Source organism: Dermacentor andersoni, chromosome 9, assembly GCF_023375885.2.
Source record: "Dermacentor andersoni chromosome 9, qqDerAnde1_hic_scaffold, whole genome shotgun sequence".
NCBI classification, from domain to species: domain Eukaryota; kingdom Metazoa; phylum Arthropoda; class Arachnida; order Ixodida; family Ixodidae; genus Dermacentor; species Dermacentor andersoni.
Window position 1 is genome coordinate 52,153,710 of NC_092822.1, and position 18,071 is coordinate 52,171,780.

The 18,071-nt window shown below is 47.7% G+C and overlaps 1 protein-coding gene and 1 long non-coding RNA gene across 4 annotated transcripts in view; one reads left to right on the top strand and one right to left on the bottom strand.

The window, feature by feature from the left end:
• The window catches only part of Fife (regulating synaptic membrane exocytosis protein fife), a 209,729-nt gene extending 195,386 nt beyond the window's left edge, over positions 1-14,343 (top strand). For all 3 annotated transcript variants that reach the window (XM_055069086.2, XM_050175868.3, XM_072284197.1), the window contains 2 exons: positions 5,129-5,326; positions 13,236-14,343. In XM_055069086.2, coding sequence (XP_054925061.1) covers positions 5,129-5,326; positions 13,236-13,576 — 539 coding nt within the window. In that variant the 3' untranslated portion in view covers positions 13,577-14,343. The remainder of the gene's footprint in view (positions 1-5,128; positions 5,327-13,235) is intronic.
• Positions 1-18,071, bottom strand: part of LOC140213086 (uncharacterized) — a 151,337-nt gene that overhangs the window by 103,663 nt on the left and 29,603 nt on the right. The gene's annotated exons all lie outside the window — the stretch shown is intronic.

Below are 18,071 nucleotides of genomic sequence, written 5' to 3' on the forward strand. Positions count from 1 at the left end.
TCCCTCGTGGTCGTCTCTTAATAAAGTTATCCCGCCTTAACATTCATCCTTGTGTTCTAAGCTGGATTCGAGGGTTTTTAACTAACCGTCAGCAGTTCGCATACGCTAACTCACACTCTTCGTCGTTAACACCATTGCTTTCAAGCGTACCTCAAGGTACCGTACTTGGTCCCCTCCTTTCCTTAATATACATCAATGACCTGCCTTGTAATATTTCTTCTCATACCCGACTCTTCGCAGATGATTGTGTGGTTTACCGAGCAGTTACTAACCCCACCGATCATTTGGCGTTACAAAATGACCTATTGCGCATACAAAACTGGTGTAACACTTGGCTCATGTCATTAAATGTAGCTAAAACCGTATTAATGTCTAGTCATCGTCGTCGTAATTAGAATATGCCTAATTATAGCATCAATAACATGCAGATTGCAACAACTGATTCATTCAAATATCTTACTGTGTATATCTCGCGTGACTTAGCTTGGGCCTGTCATGTTAACCGCATAATAAATTCTGCTAATCGTACTTTAAGTTATCTACACCGTAACCTTTCCTCGCTCCTCCCTCTGTTAAACAACTTGTTTTTCTAATCTTTGTGCGGCTCAAGCTGAAGTATGCCGATGCTACTTTTGACGCCCAACCACAATAACCTTATTAACGTCCTCGGGTCGGTTCAGAACCGCGCGACACAATTTATTCTATCAACTTATTCGTACAATTCAAGCATCTCAGCACTAAAATCCCAAATAAACTTACCCTATCTAGCCTCACGCCGTAGAATAGCACGTCTTAACCTTTTTCATAAATTTCAGTGCTTACTCGCTCCCTTTTTCCTATTTCTATTCCCCTTTCCTCTACCCCCAGTGTAGGGTAGCAAACCGGATGCTCTTCTGTTTGACCTCCCTGCCTTTCCTATCCTTGTTTTCTCACTCTCTCTCTTTCCATTCTTTGCCTTTTGACAACTGGTACATAAAAATAGCACATCGCATTGCCCGCACCAGTCACTGTAACACAGCATATCCCCCACAAGCCCATACCGTGACTTTTCAGCAATCTTTTTTCCTGCGCACAACACGAGACTGGAATGGCCTGCCCACCGAAGTTTTCACTATCATCGACCCACTTGCATTCAAGCGACTCATCAAAAATATCCCTTTGTAATTTGTAGCGTCTTTCTTTGTCACTAACCCCCTCCCTCATGTAATGTCTCAACAAGAGACCTTTGAAGAAATAAATAAAAATAAATAAATGTATATATAAGTAAATAAATAATATAAATATCGGCCTTTGCATACATTTAAGGCCACATAGGGTCATACTTGCACACTTATGTCAAAATATAAAGCCTCACTTACACTCATATATAGCCATATGTATGGTAATACTTACGGCCTTATATAACAATGCCTTACTTGAAGTCATATATGACAGTATATGACCTAGGTGGACTCTTATGTGACATTATAAGACCGTATATACAGTCACATATGGCTTTATGCGGTCTTATTTGCGTGGTTTTATGTCCCTATCTACGTGCTTGTATGTCCCTGCTTGAGATTGAGGGCCTTAATCGAGAAAGTGTAAGAGTTTGGTTAAAAATTAATATGCAGAAGACAAAGATAATGTTCAATAGCCTGGTCAGGGAACAAGAATTCAGGATCGCCAGTGAGCTTTTAGAGTCTGTACGGGAGCACGTTTATCTAGGTCAATTACTCCAGTTAATTACTCAAGCACTACAAACAAGCGGAACGTTTATGAACGAAGAGGCGTAGTACAGACCAATATAGCAGACGAACGCCTGGACAATCCTGTTTTTCTTCTCTGTTCGCAGCATTGAACAACAATGCGCGCTCACTTTTTTTTAAATTTGACCACGTCTATTATTCCTTTTTGACTTCCAAACAAGAAAAGTCAAGCCAGTAAAGTTTGTCCAATTTTGTTTCCCAATGCGGAATGCGACAGCAGCGCCGCCGCAACTTGGTGACGTCACGCTCGGCAGCTTGTTTACGCTTTTGTTCATGCTTGCAGGAAAGTATACACTGCCAGCATTCGTGCCGCCGATTTTATATATATATATATATATATACACAATAAAGTAGACGCGTGTATGAAGCGGTTTATTGACGTTTCGGCCGGGGTCCGGCCTTCATCAGAATACATTGCATGGTGTCAGTACAGTTAATATACATGTGCCTATCAACCAAATGAAGATACGTTTACATGAAAAACGAATAAAATGGGCGAACAAAATCCATCCAAATCGTTCAAAGGATAGCTGACACGTGTATAGACCGATGGCGATTGCAAACATATCATCTAAAATACAAAGCATAATAACGCACCAAAATGAATTGTAAAAACCAATCGGCACGTGACAGCAAAACGTCAATATGTGCTCAATATTCAATATACAATTCATTTCGGCGCGTTATTATGCTTTGTATTTTAGATGACATGTTTGCAATCGCCATCGGTCTATACACGTGTCAGCTATCCTTTGAACGATTCGGATGCATTTTGTTCGCCCATTTTATTCGTTTTGCATGTAAACGTATCTTCATTTGGTTGATAGGCACATGTATATTAACTGTACTGTCACCATGCAGTGTATTCTGATGAAGGCCGGACCCCAGCCGAAACGTCAATAAACCGCTTCATACGCGCGTCTGCTTCATTGTGAATATATATATATATATATATATATATACACGTCGTCTCGCAAAAATTATGCCGGCTGCGTGCGCTAACCGAAAAGGTCAGTATACAACATCTCCGAAAATTATGTGGCTTTCGACCCACAAAAGAACTCGGCGTCACAGTGAGCGCACATTGCATGCGGGCGCGCGCGTTGCGAAGAGTAAATTGCCTTTCGAGTGGACCGCGCTCTTTGGAACAGCGAAGTTTCTTTCAATGCGGGCAGCGGGTCAACAGCAGTCAAGTGGTTCGAATCACACGCGCAGGTAAACCTGAACGCGTAGGCGGCGCGCCGTGATACTTGTTTTCTCCGCACGAGGCGCCACCATCGCGACGCTCTGCCTCCCTCCTATCGTCACTTGGTGTTGACGTAAAGGGCACTATTTGCGCAGAGTTTAGCTTCACCTGAAGCCGCCGTGTCCTGTTCTAACGCACTTTTTGTAAAATCACAAATACTCGGTTCCGGAAACTTCCTTTCGCTGCGGGCTTTCTCCCTCGACAAGTAAACAGTGCTTCGCTGTGTTCGTTCGTTCGTTTTTTTTTTTTTTTTTTTTTTTTTTCGTTCTTAAACGTACTAGGAAGCTAACCTTTATTAGGAAACCTTTATGCTGACAATTGCTTCACTACGATTCGTATGCTTTTCTTCGGTACCAATAACTGCCGCACTGCATGGCAGGCCCTCGTATGTTGCTGACAGCTCTTTATCTTCTAAAGTGAATGTTTTAACGTGTAGGACATGCAGCTCCACGCTCGACTAGGGGCCTTGTTTGTTAGCATACTTGAAAACGTTGCTCATGCTCGCATCTTGCTGTCATTCTGGTTCATTGCATCCCTGGAAGTGTGCGTGTGTGTGTGTTTTAGTGGTCTTACTAGCCTGCGCACTAAACGACATGGGCGAGAGAACTAACGAGTCTGATGTTAAGCGTCATATGTGTACCAGATATTAAGTACTACATATTCCGAGTTGCCCCCCCCCTCCCGTATGGTGGGCGCGACAATAGAATGATTTAGCGCCGCAACCGATACCGAGCGGGTGTGGGAGGTCGCGATTTGGGACGACCGACCCTGTCAGTGCCAGGAGCCGCCACTCTGCACTCACAGCAAAGTTGAACAATATATATATATATTTTTTTTTTGTCCTGTAGATGTCGCGACTTACAAGAAAGGTGCAGCATAATTGCCGGACTAAGACGGCTACTAATGCGGATATAAGTATTGTGCACAATTAAGGCCTACAAAAGAACCAGAACCACGACAGTAATATGTTTGCGAGAATGCAAGAGAACACAAAAAAAAAACGAACACGCGAACGAACTCGACAGCAGCCAGTGAACAAATGATGGCGCGGAACGCGCCAAAGCAGCAGACAGGCACCTAAGCAGCAGACAGGCTCTCCTAAACAGGCACATTTAATTATTATTTTTTTAAAGCAGGCCAGTTTGGTGGCGGTTTCGCGTCGTTGTGTACAGGGAACGTTAAGTGTCTGCACCGCGCTTTCATTATGTGCGCCTGGAGAGAGAGAGAGAGAAAGAGAGAGAGTAGTAAGGGAAAGGCATAAGGCGCGCCATGAGAGAACGGCATAAGCACGCAACGGAACACATGCAGGGCGCTTGCTGGGCTTGCTTGCTTCCCCACTTCAACAAAAGGTGCACCTTGCATCCGAAGTCGGGTCATTTCGTGTCGCTGTTTGCATGGCAGTGAACGTGTAGGGTTGAATATACTTTCGCAAAATTGTACATCCTTGCATAGCGTGTTACATGCCTCGATAGCGTCGTATGTATACAGGATTTTTCACATAACTTCTGCTGAGGATTTTAAGAAAAGTGGTTAGCCGCAGCTGAACGAAACCAATGGCATATGGTTTGCCGTCGGGTGGCGCTCCTTGAAATATCTATTTTTTTATATTCAGCTTAAGTAATCAATTAACGAAGATGAATTATGCAATATTTTAAATACTCACTTTAGTTCAAGTGCGTTTCGTTGTGTTGTAGAGGCGGTTCAGAAACCACCGGTCCATCTCTTTGTGGCAGCGTACGTGCTGCATGGCGATTTTTTTTTTTTTTTTGCGTTTAAAGAAAGCGCGCGAAATATGAAATATGAAGGCTCCCCCCCCCCGCCTCCCTACCCTCACCACGGTGCCTTGCGCGCTACGGAAGACGGCACGCTTCCTCCTCGCTTCTGTCCCTGGTCGCCGCCTCACCCTCGCGCACTTTCACTCGCACATATAGCATAAAGCTCGCGGCGACGATTTTATCGCCCTCGGACTTTATACGGAACCTCACGGCGACGGCGACGGCAGAGACGCGCCTGGAGTGTCCGTATAGTTGCGATCGCAATAAAACGACTACACTGTGGATCCAGACGAGTAAATAATAGTTCGCTGATTATTCACCCACAGAGACGTGACGCGCACACGCGCACTGCCTCGCAGGCGGAAACGACGGTGGTGACAGCAGCTCCGGCTCGGACCGATGTCTGCAGGAGGTGGGGCCCGGCCAGAAGAACTCCCGGCGAGACCTGGCCCGGCTCGGAGAACTCAAGCTCGGCTTCATCATGACCAAGGGTCAGCTCGAAGTTGAGGTTGTCTGCGCCAGGGGACTGCCCCTTGGCTCGGGAGGAACGCCACCCGGTGAGTTGACTAAAAATAATTAAATTGCGGGGTTAAACACTCCAAGTCTGCACTGTGGATTTGGAGGGACGCTGCACGTGAAGGGCTCCGGATTAATTTTGGCTACTACGTACGTGGTGTCAATTAAGGTGCAGGTAACCCCAGATTATTTTCAGATTATCTTGCTCGGTGCTTGAGTAAGTCCTTCCTTCGTTTAGGTACACGCCGAGGTATTTATACTGCTTGACTATGGGCATGACTTGCTGTTGAAGTGATACCACGTGATTACTCGCCTCCTCAATAGAGATCATAATTCCCGATTTTCCTGTGCTGAACTTGAGGCCTAGATTTGTTGCTGCGCTGCCACAGATATTCGTCGGTAAATCTCTTGCATTGTCCGCTAGTAGCACTATATGTCGTCCGCATACATCAATCCGGGGACCTTCTGTTGCACCATTTGCCCATTAGTCATGTGTAGGTTAAATTAAACCCTGATTCACTATTTTCCAGCCGTCTTTCTATGCCCGTAACATAAAGCGTGAACAACAATGGAGACAGAGGACATCCTTGCTTCGGTCAATGGTGAATTTCAACCATCTCGTTACAATCTAAGCCTTCCCATACAATTTGTACTCGGTTGCCTCTATCTTAAGGTTACACGTTTATAATCATTACCCTGGCTTTTCTTCTTTTTTTTTTCGTGTTCGTCTATCGTCACTTGCTCGAGTCGTTCGTTGACTGTTCCTGAGACTAAGACGCAGTCGATACGTGACTACCTGTCTCCGCAGTGCCACGTTACCTGTCCCAATTTCTTCACTCTACCGTGTCGAGCACAGCGCCGCGCCCCTCGGCTGAAGAAGATGCTGTATCGTATCTGGCGCAGCGCTGGCCTCGCATCTACGGCATAACCTTTCCTCTCTCGGACATTATCTGTCTATCCACCGTCGAATGCGAACAGTGTAGACATAACGGTGCCTCTGGGCGTGTCTTGCCTGCGGCACCGCACGATACAGATGCTACGCTTTACGAGAATTGCCGTGAGGTGTATTGAAGCGTACGTCGAAGGACGACACTGTCACACGCCTTCTCGAGTTGAAGTAGACTGTTGGGTGAAGGAATGGTATAGGATACGGGGGGCGGGGCATAAATCTAAGTGCAGAAGCGTTGTTTTTTTTTTCATTTCGCTACCGTCAAAATGCGGTCGGTAATCGAACACGTAACCTCGTGCACAGCGGCAGGATGCCACAGTTATTGCGCCAACGCAGCGGGTGCCGCAGAGCGACCGCCATTTTTCACAGAACGGAGTTACTAATGAATAAGACTGGACTGAATGGATTGAGCACCTGGAACGCAAAATGTTTCACTTTCACGTTGAGCGAATAGATCGTCAGGCAAACCAACCGAGAGAAAAAATAAGGGGGGGGGGGGGGGACAGCTGGTGACGCCATCTTAAGTTTCCCGCACGAGCCGCTCGTGAGGTAACGAAAATCCCAAAGGCGTGTGTTCGGGGCTAGTTAAATGTTTATCAGGAAGTGTTCAGTGATTACATAGCGTTCTAAAGGAACCAAAGGTTGAACGCAGCAAGTTTCGAAAATATTTTCTGCGCAAGAACGGCGAAGTACTTTCTTTTTTTAATCTGTGACATCTCAGCCATACTTTCCTGCGAAGTCACTATAAAGAAAATTACGGCATTTAGATCGTTCACCTGTAACATGCGAGTGAAAGTTAACACACGGATTTGTCTGATCTTCGTGACTGTAGCTTCAGAAGTTATTTTGGCTTGATTTACTAAGCTTTATCTCCCTTTATTAGCCTAAATTCCGTAGCGATCCTATTTTCTAAACGCAGAAGACATTTGCAGAATGCAGAAGGCTCTACGCACATGCATAGCCATTGCACATCGTTGCGATTCTAAAGCAACAACTTGTTCAAGATGATCAGTTAGCAAAGTCACAAAGCCTTTTGAAGTCGGTAGGACGGAGTTCAGGCAAATCCACGTACTAACCATATATCCAATGCTGGTCGAGTCAACATGGTTCCAGCTCCCGTAGACACTATAACGCGAGAGTGCACCCTATAGTAGGTTTTGTAGAACAAAAAAAATGCATGGTCTCACTAAACTGCATACGCTGCAGCATGGGCAAGAAATTCGAGAAAGTTTCGAAAATGCCCTTTGTCAGACCCAAATTAAAAAAAAAATTATGGGGTTTTACGTGCCAAAACCACTTTCTGATTATGAGGCAGGCCGTAGTGGACGACTTCGGAAATTTCGACCACCCGGGGCTCTTTAACGTGCACCTAAATCTAAGTACACGGGTGTTTTCGCATTTCGCCTCCATCGAAAAGCGGCCGCCGTGGCCTGATCGATGATTGATGAAGACATTTATCAGGGCACAGGCTTTCGCCCTGCCCGTAGCGACCAAAATACTTCCAATATCGCTGATATCGTGAACTTCAACAAGGTGCACATTTCAGCTAGTCGGTGACTTATCCCGGCGAAGCAACAGCACGAGGGCGGCACACTCCTCAGTGACACGGGACACAGCGCTGACTACCAAGGATTTTAACGCTTCAGCAACGCCCTTACTCCATGGTCACGCTGCACACATTCGTGTATGCGATTTGTTTTAGCGCGCATCTCTCAGGTGCCTGTTCCTGCGGCGAGAGTCGGCCTCGGCGTAACCGAGCGAACAAGCACAGCGAAAGATGAAAGTTAACACGGAGCGCGGCGGGGGGGGGGGGGGGATGAAGGACGCGAGGAGGAAAGCGGAGAGGAGGGTGCAGCCCAATAGGGAGGCGGGAAGCCGGGGAGGGTTTGGCGAAAAGGATGAGGAGGAAAGCGGAGTGCAGGCACGACCAGGCATGCGGCCAGCGCGGAAACAAAGCGCTGGCCTGGACTTCGGACCCACGGCGCATGCGCTACTTCACCTGTGGCATCGCCGCCGCTAGAGAATGCGCTCCGCGAGAGCCGCGCGTTCCCGTGTTCACGGTTTCTTTCTGGACAATGAGCGACGAAACCGGTGGAAATTCCTCATCTGCCACTGCTGCTAAATGAGCTGCCCAAACAAAGGCTCAGCTCCGCCGCCGAGAGCATCTTCAGAATCAAATTCTTTGCCATAATATATAGTGAATTTAAAACACGTAAACAGCCGCGCTCGAAATTCGCATTTGGGAGTATCGCAATCGTCGGTGTAATTTTATCACTTCTGTCGAGTCGTGAACAAAGAAAAAAAATTGGGGGCATTGAGCTTTGGTTAGAACGCTCTGCTTAACTAAAGTTGGCCCGTTCCACTTCAGAGCACTCACTGTATCACTACAGACGACCATTTCAGCGAAGACACTACCACGATTGACAGGCCGTTCGACATTCCACGTTCAGTCAGCGTCTCGTAATTCTGACAGTCAATAATTAACTTGTGCGTGCGATATTATGGGATATGCAAATTACTGAATGTAGGCTTTCGCACACTATCAGCGTGCCCCTACACAATGTGGCCGAACTCCCCCCACTCATGGCCCCCACAGAGCCGAAGGTAGGCTTGCAAACAGCGAAGATGTAGTAAAGAAGAGACGGTGGCAAAGGATTGTGGCACTACGTCGTGCGCTACTGCTTTATTTCCACTTCTAGGGAGAAGTTCGCTATTGTATCTGGGTCACTAGACATGCACGTGAAAACGCACTTGCAAAATTTAGCATATCTGTTATGTTCCTTGTATGCAGAAACGCAGCATGACTTACTGCACATTAAATTAATATTTAATTCCCTCGTAATTAGGAGGACTCACAAGACTACGCACAGAGCTTAATCCTACCGCTCTGAATTCATATCAATGTAGGATTTAGCGCCTTGAGAATAAAAATAATTGACGCATTTATCGACTGTCCATCATTATTTGTGTCCGAATGGGCTACTACGGTGACAGACATAGGTTTACATTGGTCAAAACTGAAAAAAAGGAAACAAGAAAAAACATGCATGAGAAAAAAATCTGGATCCTACGCGCAGTGGGAATCGGTTTAAGCGAAGCTTTCTTTGCTGTTCGTTAAGAACGTTGTTCCTTCTGAGCGACCATTTGCAAATCGAGACCACATGACCGAGCTGGACACGTTTTCGCTGTACACACTTCACTCAACATAAACTTGTGGCACTAGTTCGAGCTCATGTCACGCACGACGTCAAAGGAATGACGACGACGATGCGACGACGACGGCGTGATGATAACGTGATGCCGATGCAGGAATGTTGTCGATGGTATGGCGACGACGGCTTGCCGATGGCATGACGGAGCTGGAAATGACAACGGTACGACGATGCAGGAATGGCGACGACAGTATGACAACCTCATGGCAACGATGGAATGACGAAGGCAGAAAGACGACGTCGGCGTGAACACAAAGGCGTGACGACAGTGGGAAAGCAACAGTGAAACGATTGGTACGACCACGACAGCATGACGGCGACTCTGTGACGACAAGACAGGGACGACAATACAATGAAGACGATGGAATGATGATGGAATGATGATGAAATGAAGACCATGACGGCTCGAGGATGGCGGCAGGATGACGATGACTGTTTGAGCACCTCTGGTGCAAAAACGTAACGGCAAAAATATTTAAGATGTCTTTATGTTCTTCAGACTAACACATCGATTACCAATGCAAATAAAACATACCTGAAACTATTATGTTGAAATGTTTGCTGCTAATAGATGTTGAATGCAAGTGTTGCGATGACAAGGTTAGCACTTATTTTAAAACGGAGGTCTTACGCGCAAGCGTGACTGGCCAGCTTGTGAAATCGGCGGTGTTTGTCTGAAACCCGGAAGCAAGCGAACGAGGAAGGCGCCTGAGCCTCAAGGCTGGCTCCGGTTTGTCTGAAAATTTCGTCTACAAATGTAATTAGCACTGTGGACAACGACAACGCAGAAATTTGAGGATAAAAATCGTTAAGCGTCATTCATACACTTTAGACTAACCCTTTGAGCACAAAGTCTGACTAGCATATGACTAAAATTGCGCTGCCGTGATGTTTGCTGTTAATGGATAACGAGAAAACCAACCCCGCTTTCTGTTCGATAACGACGATGTGATAACACAGTGACAGCGACAGAGTGAAGACGGCGGAAAGATGACCATGACGTGAGAACGGAGGAATGAGTACAATGACATGGAAGCGATAAAATGAGAACGACGGCAGCACAACGACGGCATGTTGGTGTTTGAGCCCACGTTCGCGCCTACGTGTGTCACCTGCCACCACGGCCTGCCTCGATTCGCATTATATCCGGCGTTTGTTTGCACTATGTCCAGTAACGGCCAGTTGTGCAAGACTGTAGCCAGCAGCCAGCAGGATTTACGATAATACGACGGCGGCAAACGACGCATGTGTGAGAGTACTTAAATGACAACGACGAACGCATGCCGATGACGGAATGACAAAGAGGGCATGACGACGACGTAATGACGGTCATGCATATTGCTACGACAGAATAACGACGATCAAAGGATCACAATGACAGTACAACCCAGAAATGATCAGAACTAGACAGTGTAAAAACTGGAGCGCCGACCTACGTGGGGTATATATTGGGTAAGGCAGCAGCCACAGCACCAGCAGGAAAGTCGAAGGAAAAGGCAAAAAGAAAGTCAAGGTGACGCTTCACTTCGTGAACGCGGGTGACGCGCAAGCGTATGGGTGCTATAGCCTACACGACGCTATCGGCCCTCAGTGCGCCTAGACGCTTACACTGTCCCCGTCGTAGACCACATTCACGACAGGGCTCGCGCGACCGCGCCATACGCAGCAGCCGCCGGAGTAGAATGCCCCTTTGTAAACATTTGTTTACTATCTAACTTACCTAGCATGGTGTCAGCGCACATAGGCAAACATGAACACTTCACACTCGATGACCGCGGACACTCGCTCTCAAAATGCCGGCGTGAGGAATCGCGGCAGCAGCAGCGAGCGAATTGACATTTGAGCTGTCTATCGCTTCAACGAAAACTGAGCGGTGGGAACACAGCGCACGCCAAGCTATATACGAGCCATCGGCCCACCTAAACTGTGCCCCCAAAGCTGATCGCTTTCAAGACAAAGCCCGCGCGACCGCGCGCAACCATGCCGTGTCACAGTATGGTGGCACCGCTAGCATGGTAGCACCGTTCAGTGCCGCATGGTGTCACGGTGGTAAGGGGAGCGCTCTCGCATTCTTCCCTCGTGACAGCTAGCGCTTTGCGTCGCTGTCGTTGAGACGCTCTCTGGTCGAAGCGTCTAGGATCAGAGGCGATGGCAGTCGCTGCATGGGGTCACGAACGCGTTGCTTGAGGAAGTGGCACTCGAAGTAACGGTTGGCTTCCGCGTACGGGTAAGACACGATGGTGAGGGACAGCGCACCCCATAACAGAGTGCAATATAGGAACTCAAATAACCACCTCCCAATACATGCTCAACTTATTCTCGAACGGTAAGCAGGGTCGGTTCTTCATATTATTTTTTTTCGTTGTCCATTACCAGCAAACATTTCGGCCGCGCAATTTTAGGCATATGCGTGTTAGACTTTGTGTTCAAAGTGTTAGTTTAAAGAGTATGAAGGACGCTTAACAATTTTATCCTCAAATTTCTGAGTTGTCGTTGCCCATAGTGCTAACTACATGTGCAGACGAAATTTTCAGACGAACCGGAGCCAGCCTTGAGGCTCAGGCGCCTTCCTCGTTCGCTTGCTCCACGGTTTCAGACAAACACCGCTGATTTCACGAGCTGGCCAGAAACTCTTGCGCGTAAAAGCTCCGTTTTAAAGTAAGTGCGAACCTCGTCATCGCAACATTTGCATTCAATGTCCATTAGCAGCAAACATTTCAACAGAATAGTTTCAGGCACGTTTTATTTGCATTTGGAATCAATGTGTTAGTGTAAAGGACATAAAGACATCTTAAAGATTCTTCCCATTACATTTTTGCACTAACGGGTGTTCGACTTGTTAATCATACCTGTGGGTTATACTCGCAGATTACGCAGAGCAAGGACCGAGGCTTTTCAACGTGGCACACGTTAACTACTTGCGCGGCAACAATATTAGGCAAAAATAGGCAGGCAAAAATATTAGCTTCTTGAAGTGGGATAACCGTATTTTGTGACTAAGCAGAAGGCCTCGAAATGTACAACCCTCTCTGAATGTCATGGGTTCGGTGCGCCCAAGTATCGACCGAGCTCGCGCTGCGGAAATTTTTAAACAACGGTAGTTGGTTGCTCAGTGGCTATGGTGTTGCAATTGCTCATTCCAATCCGTGAGGCGTTGCTTGCGCTGGCGCTTTGGGAATCCGTTGATTTGCAGAAATATCTGTGGTCACTCGTTAAAGTATCGTGCGTGTTAACCCACCGCGCTGACAGTCGTCCATTACTGAAGGCCAAATGGGGCGTGGCACCTCTTTCTACGGAGTTTCCGTGCCGCGTCGGGGAGTCGGTCACGTTAAGGAGAGTTAGCTGGACCTGTTGCATATGGTGTAGTAGTGCGGATCCTTTGGAGGACTATCCCCATGAAGTGTGTGGCGCGTTGAAGTCGCCTGCTATTAGATGATCAAAATATTTTGTTAGCCGCAGATTCGCAACCCCCTTGAAGAAGTCTACTTTCTGTTTTGGCGGGCTATAAACATTCGTGACGAATAAGTGGGGCTGTGCCTTGCTCTTGACAATTTTAGATGGAAGAACGCGTACAGTCAGGCTCTGCTCCGTGCTGTGGACAACATTTGCCGCCATATGTTTACGAATAAGAATGGCCAGTGCCGTATTATGGCTGTACGCCGTACAGCCTGCAAGATGAGGTGTTCGGTTAGTTTCCTGGAGTGGGAGGTGCCTTATCGAGATGTCCCGCGCAAATTCGCGTCTCACTCTCCCTCTCTGTCTTTCTTTTTCCCTTTCCCCCCTCGGCAGACACGTACGTGAAGACGTACCTGAAGGAGGGCGACCGCCAGATGCAGAAGCGTAAGACGCGCGTCGTCCGCCACTCGTGCGAGCCACAGTACCGCCAGACGCTCAAGTACACGGCCGCCGACGTGCTGGGTCGCTCGCTGCTCGTCACCGTGTGGGAGCGCGCCCGGGGCTTCGACCACAACCAGCCGCTGGGCGCGGCCCTGGTGCAGCTGGACCGCCTCGAGCTCAGCCGGCTGACGCTCGCCTGGTACGCGCTGCAGACGCCCGCCGGGCCGGCGTCTGCGTCGGGACCCCGCGGCAACGGCGAGGAAGACGACGACGACGACGACGACTCGCCGTGAAACTGAACAACTCTGTGCGCGTCCGCGTGTGTGAGTGTGTGTGTGTACGTGCACGTGATGAGAGCCACGCCGTCACCCGGTTCTCGATTGACAGGGCCAGGAGACGGGGAAATTGCCGCGCCAAGAGCGCCGCTGCTGCGTCGACGTCCGCCGCCTGTTTGTTTTCCCTGCAAGGTTTAAAGCGAAAGAGTGATGCCGCACTATGTTCGGCGCTTTGTAGGCAGCCAGACGCTGTGACTGTCGCGGTAGGACAGCGTATCGTAGTAAGGAATAAATTAAAGTCGAGGTTTCCACGAGAATTCGGGTAACGCAGTGAAGATAAGGTTGCAGACATCGACCAAGTCAAATATGGAAACGTATGTAGGGTTTGCATTCGCGTCATCGCGGGCATCATATCTTGGGCTACTAGAATGTCGAGAAGATGCGTAAACGAGCAAGAAAACCAACGGTGACAAACGGTCGTCGTCAAAAAGCAAAACAATGCACGAGGGACATTACGGCGCACTGACGACATCGTGGCCGCCATGTTTGGCTACCAGCACGCTGAAAGGCTGAATTCATAACTTCGCGTGAAAACTATCTATTGTCTATTATCCCTCGTTGATTTGGTCAGGACTCTAAAACGGCTCTAATTTTTTTTATCTTTGGCTTGTTCAGAGCTCTGGGGCGTTTCTACTTCAGCTTTGACTCTGTCAGTGACCCCACCTTCGTCGTCAGGAATCACACTGTGCCCTCACGCTGTCCCGTACTCTTCCTATTTGTAATCATTCGTTAATGCTTTTTTTGTTGTTGTTGTTGTTGTTGTTTTTTTTGCGCTAGCTGCAGAAGTCTCAAAGTCGAAAGGAGTCTGCGTATTCTTCGTTGCCAAGGAGCCGCCTTGTTTGCCCAAGGCTTTGACGGAAAGGCTATAAAAGGATCTTTGCGGAGCCGTCTGGCTATTTCCGGAGTCACTGTCTGCCCTTCAGTACCAAGAAGGAAACGATAGCAGCGTCAGCGAACGGCAAGCAGAGGTATCACTTTAAGGCTGTAAAAAGCACTACGGAGGCGCTTCCCTGCAGTCGCAATCGAAGCTACCGAAAGAGTCAACGACGTTCGCTCTCTTTTACACTCCTTGGCGTTTCCGTAAAGAGTAAGCTGCATGCATCGGTTTCTCGAGAACCTTGGTATTCGAATAGCGATTTCGCATCACTGGGGCCCGTAAAACGAAACTAGCCCACCTGGAATTCGTCGATGCGGGGTTTACAGAACACCCTCTGCCAGTATTTGGCTGGAACCTTTTAAGGAGTCGACCACCTCACTTTGCGACCTCGCGAGGGAAGCTGGCGGAAGGCGTTGACGACGGCAGTTGGCCACAAACGCAAGGGCGTTTCACCGCATAGCACTAATGCATTACAGGGTTTGCACTGCGCGCAACGGATCAAGAAAGAGAGGCACATGTTATTTTTTTTTTTTTTCATGGCGATGAGAAGAAAGATATCCGTGGCAAACAACGACTCACTGACGAGTGCATGAGCATCTTGTTGCCGGTGTGTGATGAGAAAGTTAAATACTGATACTGGAAAAGTCTATCGGAACCAAGAACTGGCCTACAGGGTAGTGTAAGCACCTTGTTATGTCGATTATTCTTTTCCGTAACATCTGGTTACACCTCACTTTGCAGAATCATTGTAATCATAAAGTTTGGCTACAAAAAAATTCGTTTACTAATTGCAGAGAGCCGCGTTTTGCAAGAAAAATCAGCCTTGGAAAGAAACAGCGTCACTCGAAAGACACGCTTTCCAAAAACTTACGCGTAATAGCATTCACCTGTTGGGAACAGTTAATTTTATGTTAGGGCATTGTCTTTCGGGCTTCTTTCTAACCTAATAACGTGAATAAAATGTTTTGAACATGCTGACCGTATAGCAAACAATGCGTCTGTTCATTGTTTTAGCGCGTGGAACGAATAGAGATGGCGGAATATAGCGTTTTAATAACGTTTTAATAAGAACGGTTTAATAAGCAAATAACACGTGAGCCCGTAGCAACAACGCATGAACTCTTCGTCTTTTAACGCGACCGCCTCGATGAACTCCACCTAGTTTATCGCGACTGCATAGCCGTTATCATTCTGCGCACCTAAGTGATAACTACGACGTTGCGTGAACATAGCTGCTTTAAATAACCGACAAGCGCTGTTCAAGTAAGAATTAATATACCACGATAATAACGTGGAAAGGAAATTTGAGAACCACATTTTTTTTTCTTCTTTCCTCAGCTCGTAGTTCGAATGCGCCAAAAACATACGCGGCCCGGCCACGCACTTGGCTCGCATTGCTGCCAACGCATACGGAATCGGCGGTGATTTGCCCCAGGAATATTTGCGTCTGGCCAAAAAACAAGCCGTAATAGCTGCATCACATTCAAAGTCAAAACGCCATGTCGATCACGGCACTGATATGTAAGAGAGCCTGTCACGAACATTTCGACTCTTCGACGACAACTACGTCACCGGAGGCTTTCGAGTTCTTGTCGGATTCGATTGCCTCGTCAACGGGAATCAACGGAGTCCTCCCCATCGGAACTCGTCGAAGAATGTGACAGCACAAAGCGGCAACCACGTCTTGTTTGTATAAAGCGGCAGATAACTTTTTCTTTTTTTTTTCGCCCTTCGAGTGCTTCAAGGTCAGATCGGCTCCGTGACACGTGGTGACGAAGTCGGCTGCACATGACGCGCCAGTTGCGCGCATAACTGAACCGACTCTACGTGCGTGCGCTCTGTGCAAAGTGTGCAAAGTGTTCGTGTGTGTGTGTGCGACAACGCAAGTCTGTGCTACATTACCCGACGCCCGTTCACACCCCCGAAATGCGTGTGCTCTCATACCTTCGTACGGTTCACCGGCCGCCGAGTGGAGGGAAAGCGACCGCGTTAACCCTTCTGCAACTTCACCACCAACTTGGATGTGTGTGTGTGCACGTACGTTGTTTGTCGTATGTGTGTTCGCGCACGTCCTGAATTTCAGCCTTTGCCTTGCCTTGCCCGCCAGTTTTGTCTCCCTTTGCATATAGTTGCAGCACCCAGACCACCGCAGAAATTTCCTGTTGGAATATCGTCAATGGCCGGGCTGTGTACATAGCAAATGCCCATACATATGTGGATTTTCGCAGTCTATAGACCACCTGCAGGCATATTGTAAAATTATCTACCTTCCCGGTGACTTGTCTCTTCGCCCGTACGATATTTATACGTTGAGTGTCGACAATGTTCGTTGACGGTCCCGTTTCCTTTGGTCTGTGTGTGGTTCATAGGTGTCCAAAAAGGATTGGTTTCAGAATATCTACAGACAATAGTTGATGATAAGTATAAAACGACAAGTCTACAGGCTGTCTGTATGTTAATCTATAGACTTTATCACAAAGCACGTGTAGACTTTCTATGTACTGCCTGCACTATTTTTAAAGAGTAATCCGGACGTCAGTGCCTTTTCGTTTCAGTTATTGGTACCGCAGTCTCATAAACGACGACACTGCATTCTGTACACTGTACGCCTGAGAAAGCAATGCCTATCGCAATATTCGCCTTATAACACGCCGTCGCTGCAAAGGGTGTAGAAATGAAAGAGGGGAATAAATTGCAGCAGTTATACTATGTGCATATAACAGCGCTATGTTTCCCGCTAGGCCTCGGTAAACTAATTTCTTCCGCGCGGTTGCGCGACGAACGAGTATTGCTCGACTTTACAACTAACACATAGCAAGAGTACTTGCGTCATACCAGTCGCTAAACTCGATCCACCCCCCCTACCCCCCACCTAGAAACTGTCGGAGTTAACATTTCACTTCCCCTGGCATTCAGAACAGGCATATTTCCCACGGCACAGGCATCAAATTCGGCGACGTCATTTAGTTTACTTCGTCTACGACAGGTGACGCGGCAATTCGCTATGCCTCCAGCATCTTACTTTAAGAGGCGCGTCAAACTTTTGACACGCGGCGAACACAAGATGGCTCCGCAACTCTGGTGTGACTAAAGAACTCCGATCCACAAAGGACGCAAGGGATGGCGGATCTTGACGAAGCACTCGATGTGCCAAGGCTAAAGCCACAAAATATTAGGCCTGTTACTCGCAAGACTTCCTTTATGCGAGAGCGCTTTCTCATTATGGCCGACGTTCGATCACCTGCCACTCGCCCGAAAGTGATCGGAATGATAACGAGAAAATCGCGCCGCAGCGATGGCCAATCACCGACGTCACAGACTTAGGAGCAGTTTTGCGAATCCGGGCCCTGATGTGCTCAACCGAAATAAATGCACGCAGAAATTTAGTAATAGAAAGTGTACACTGAATGGTTACAATAATACGCGAAAAACAGGAGTTTTTCGTCCCTCTTCGCGTTACTTTCTTTCGCTCCCGATGCTCCCTTATCGCTCCATTATCGCTGCCTTAATCGTTCTTCCCACATAGTTCGTTATCCGTAACATTGTCGTGGGCAAAGGAATGCAGATATAATTCAA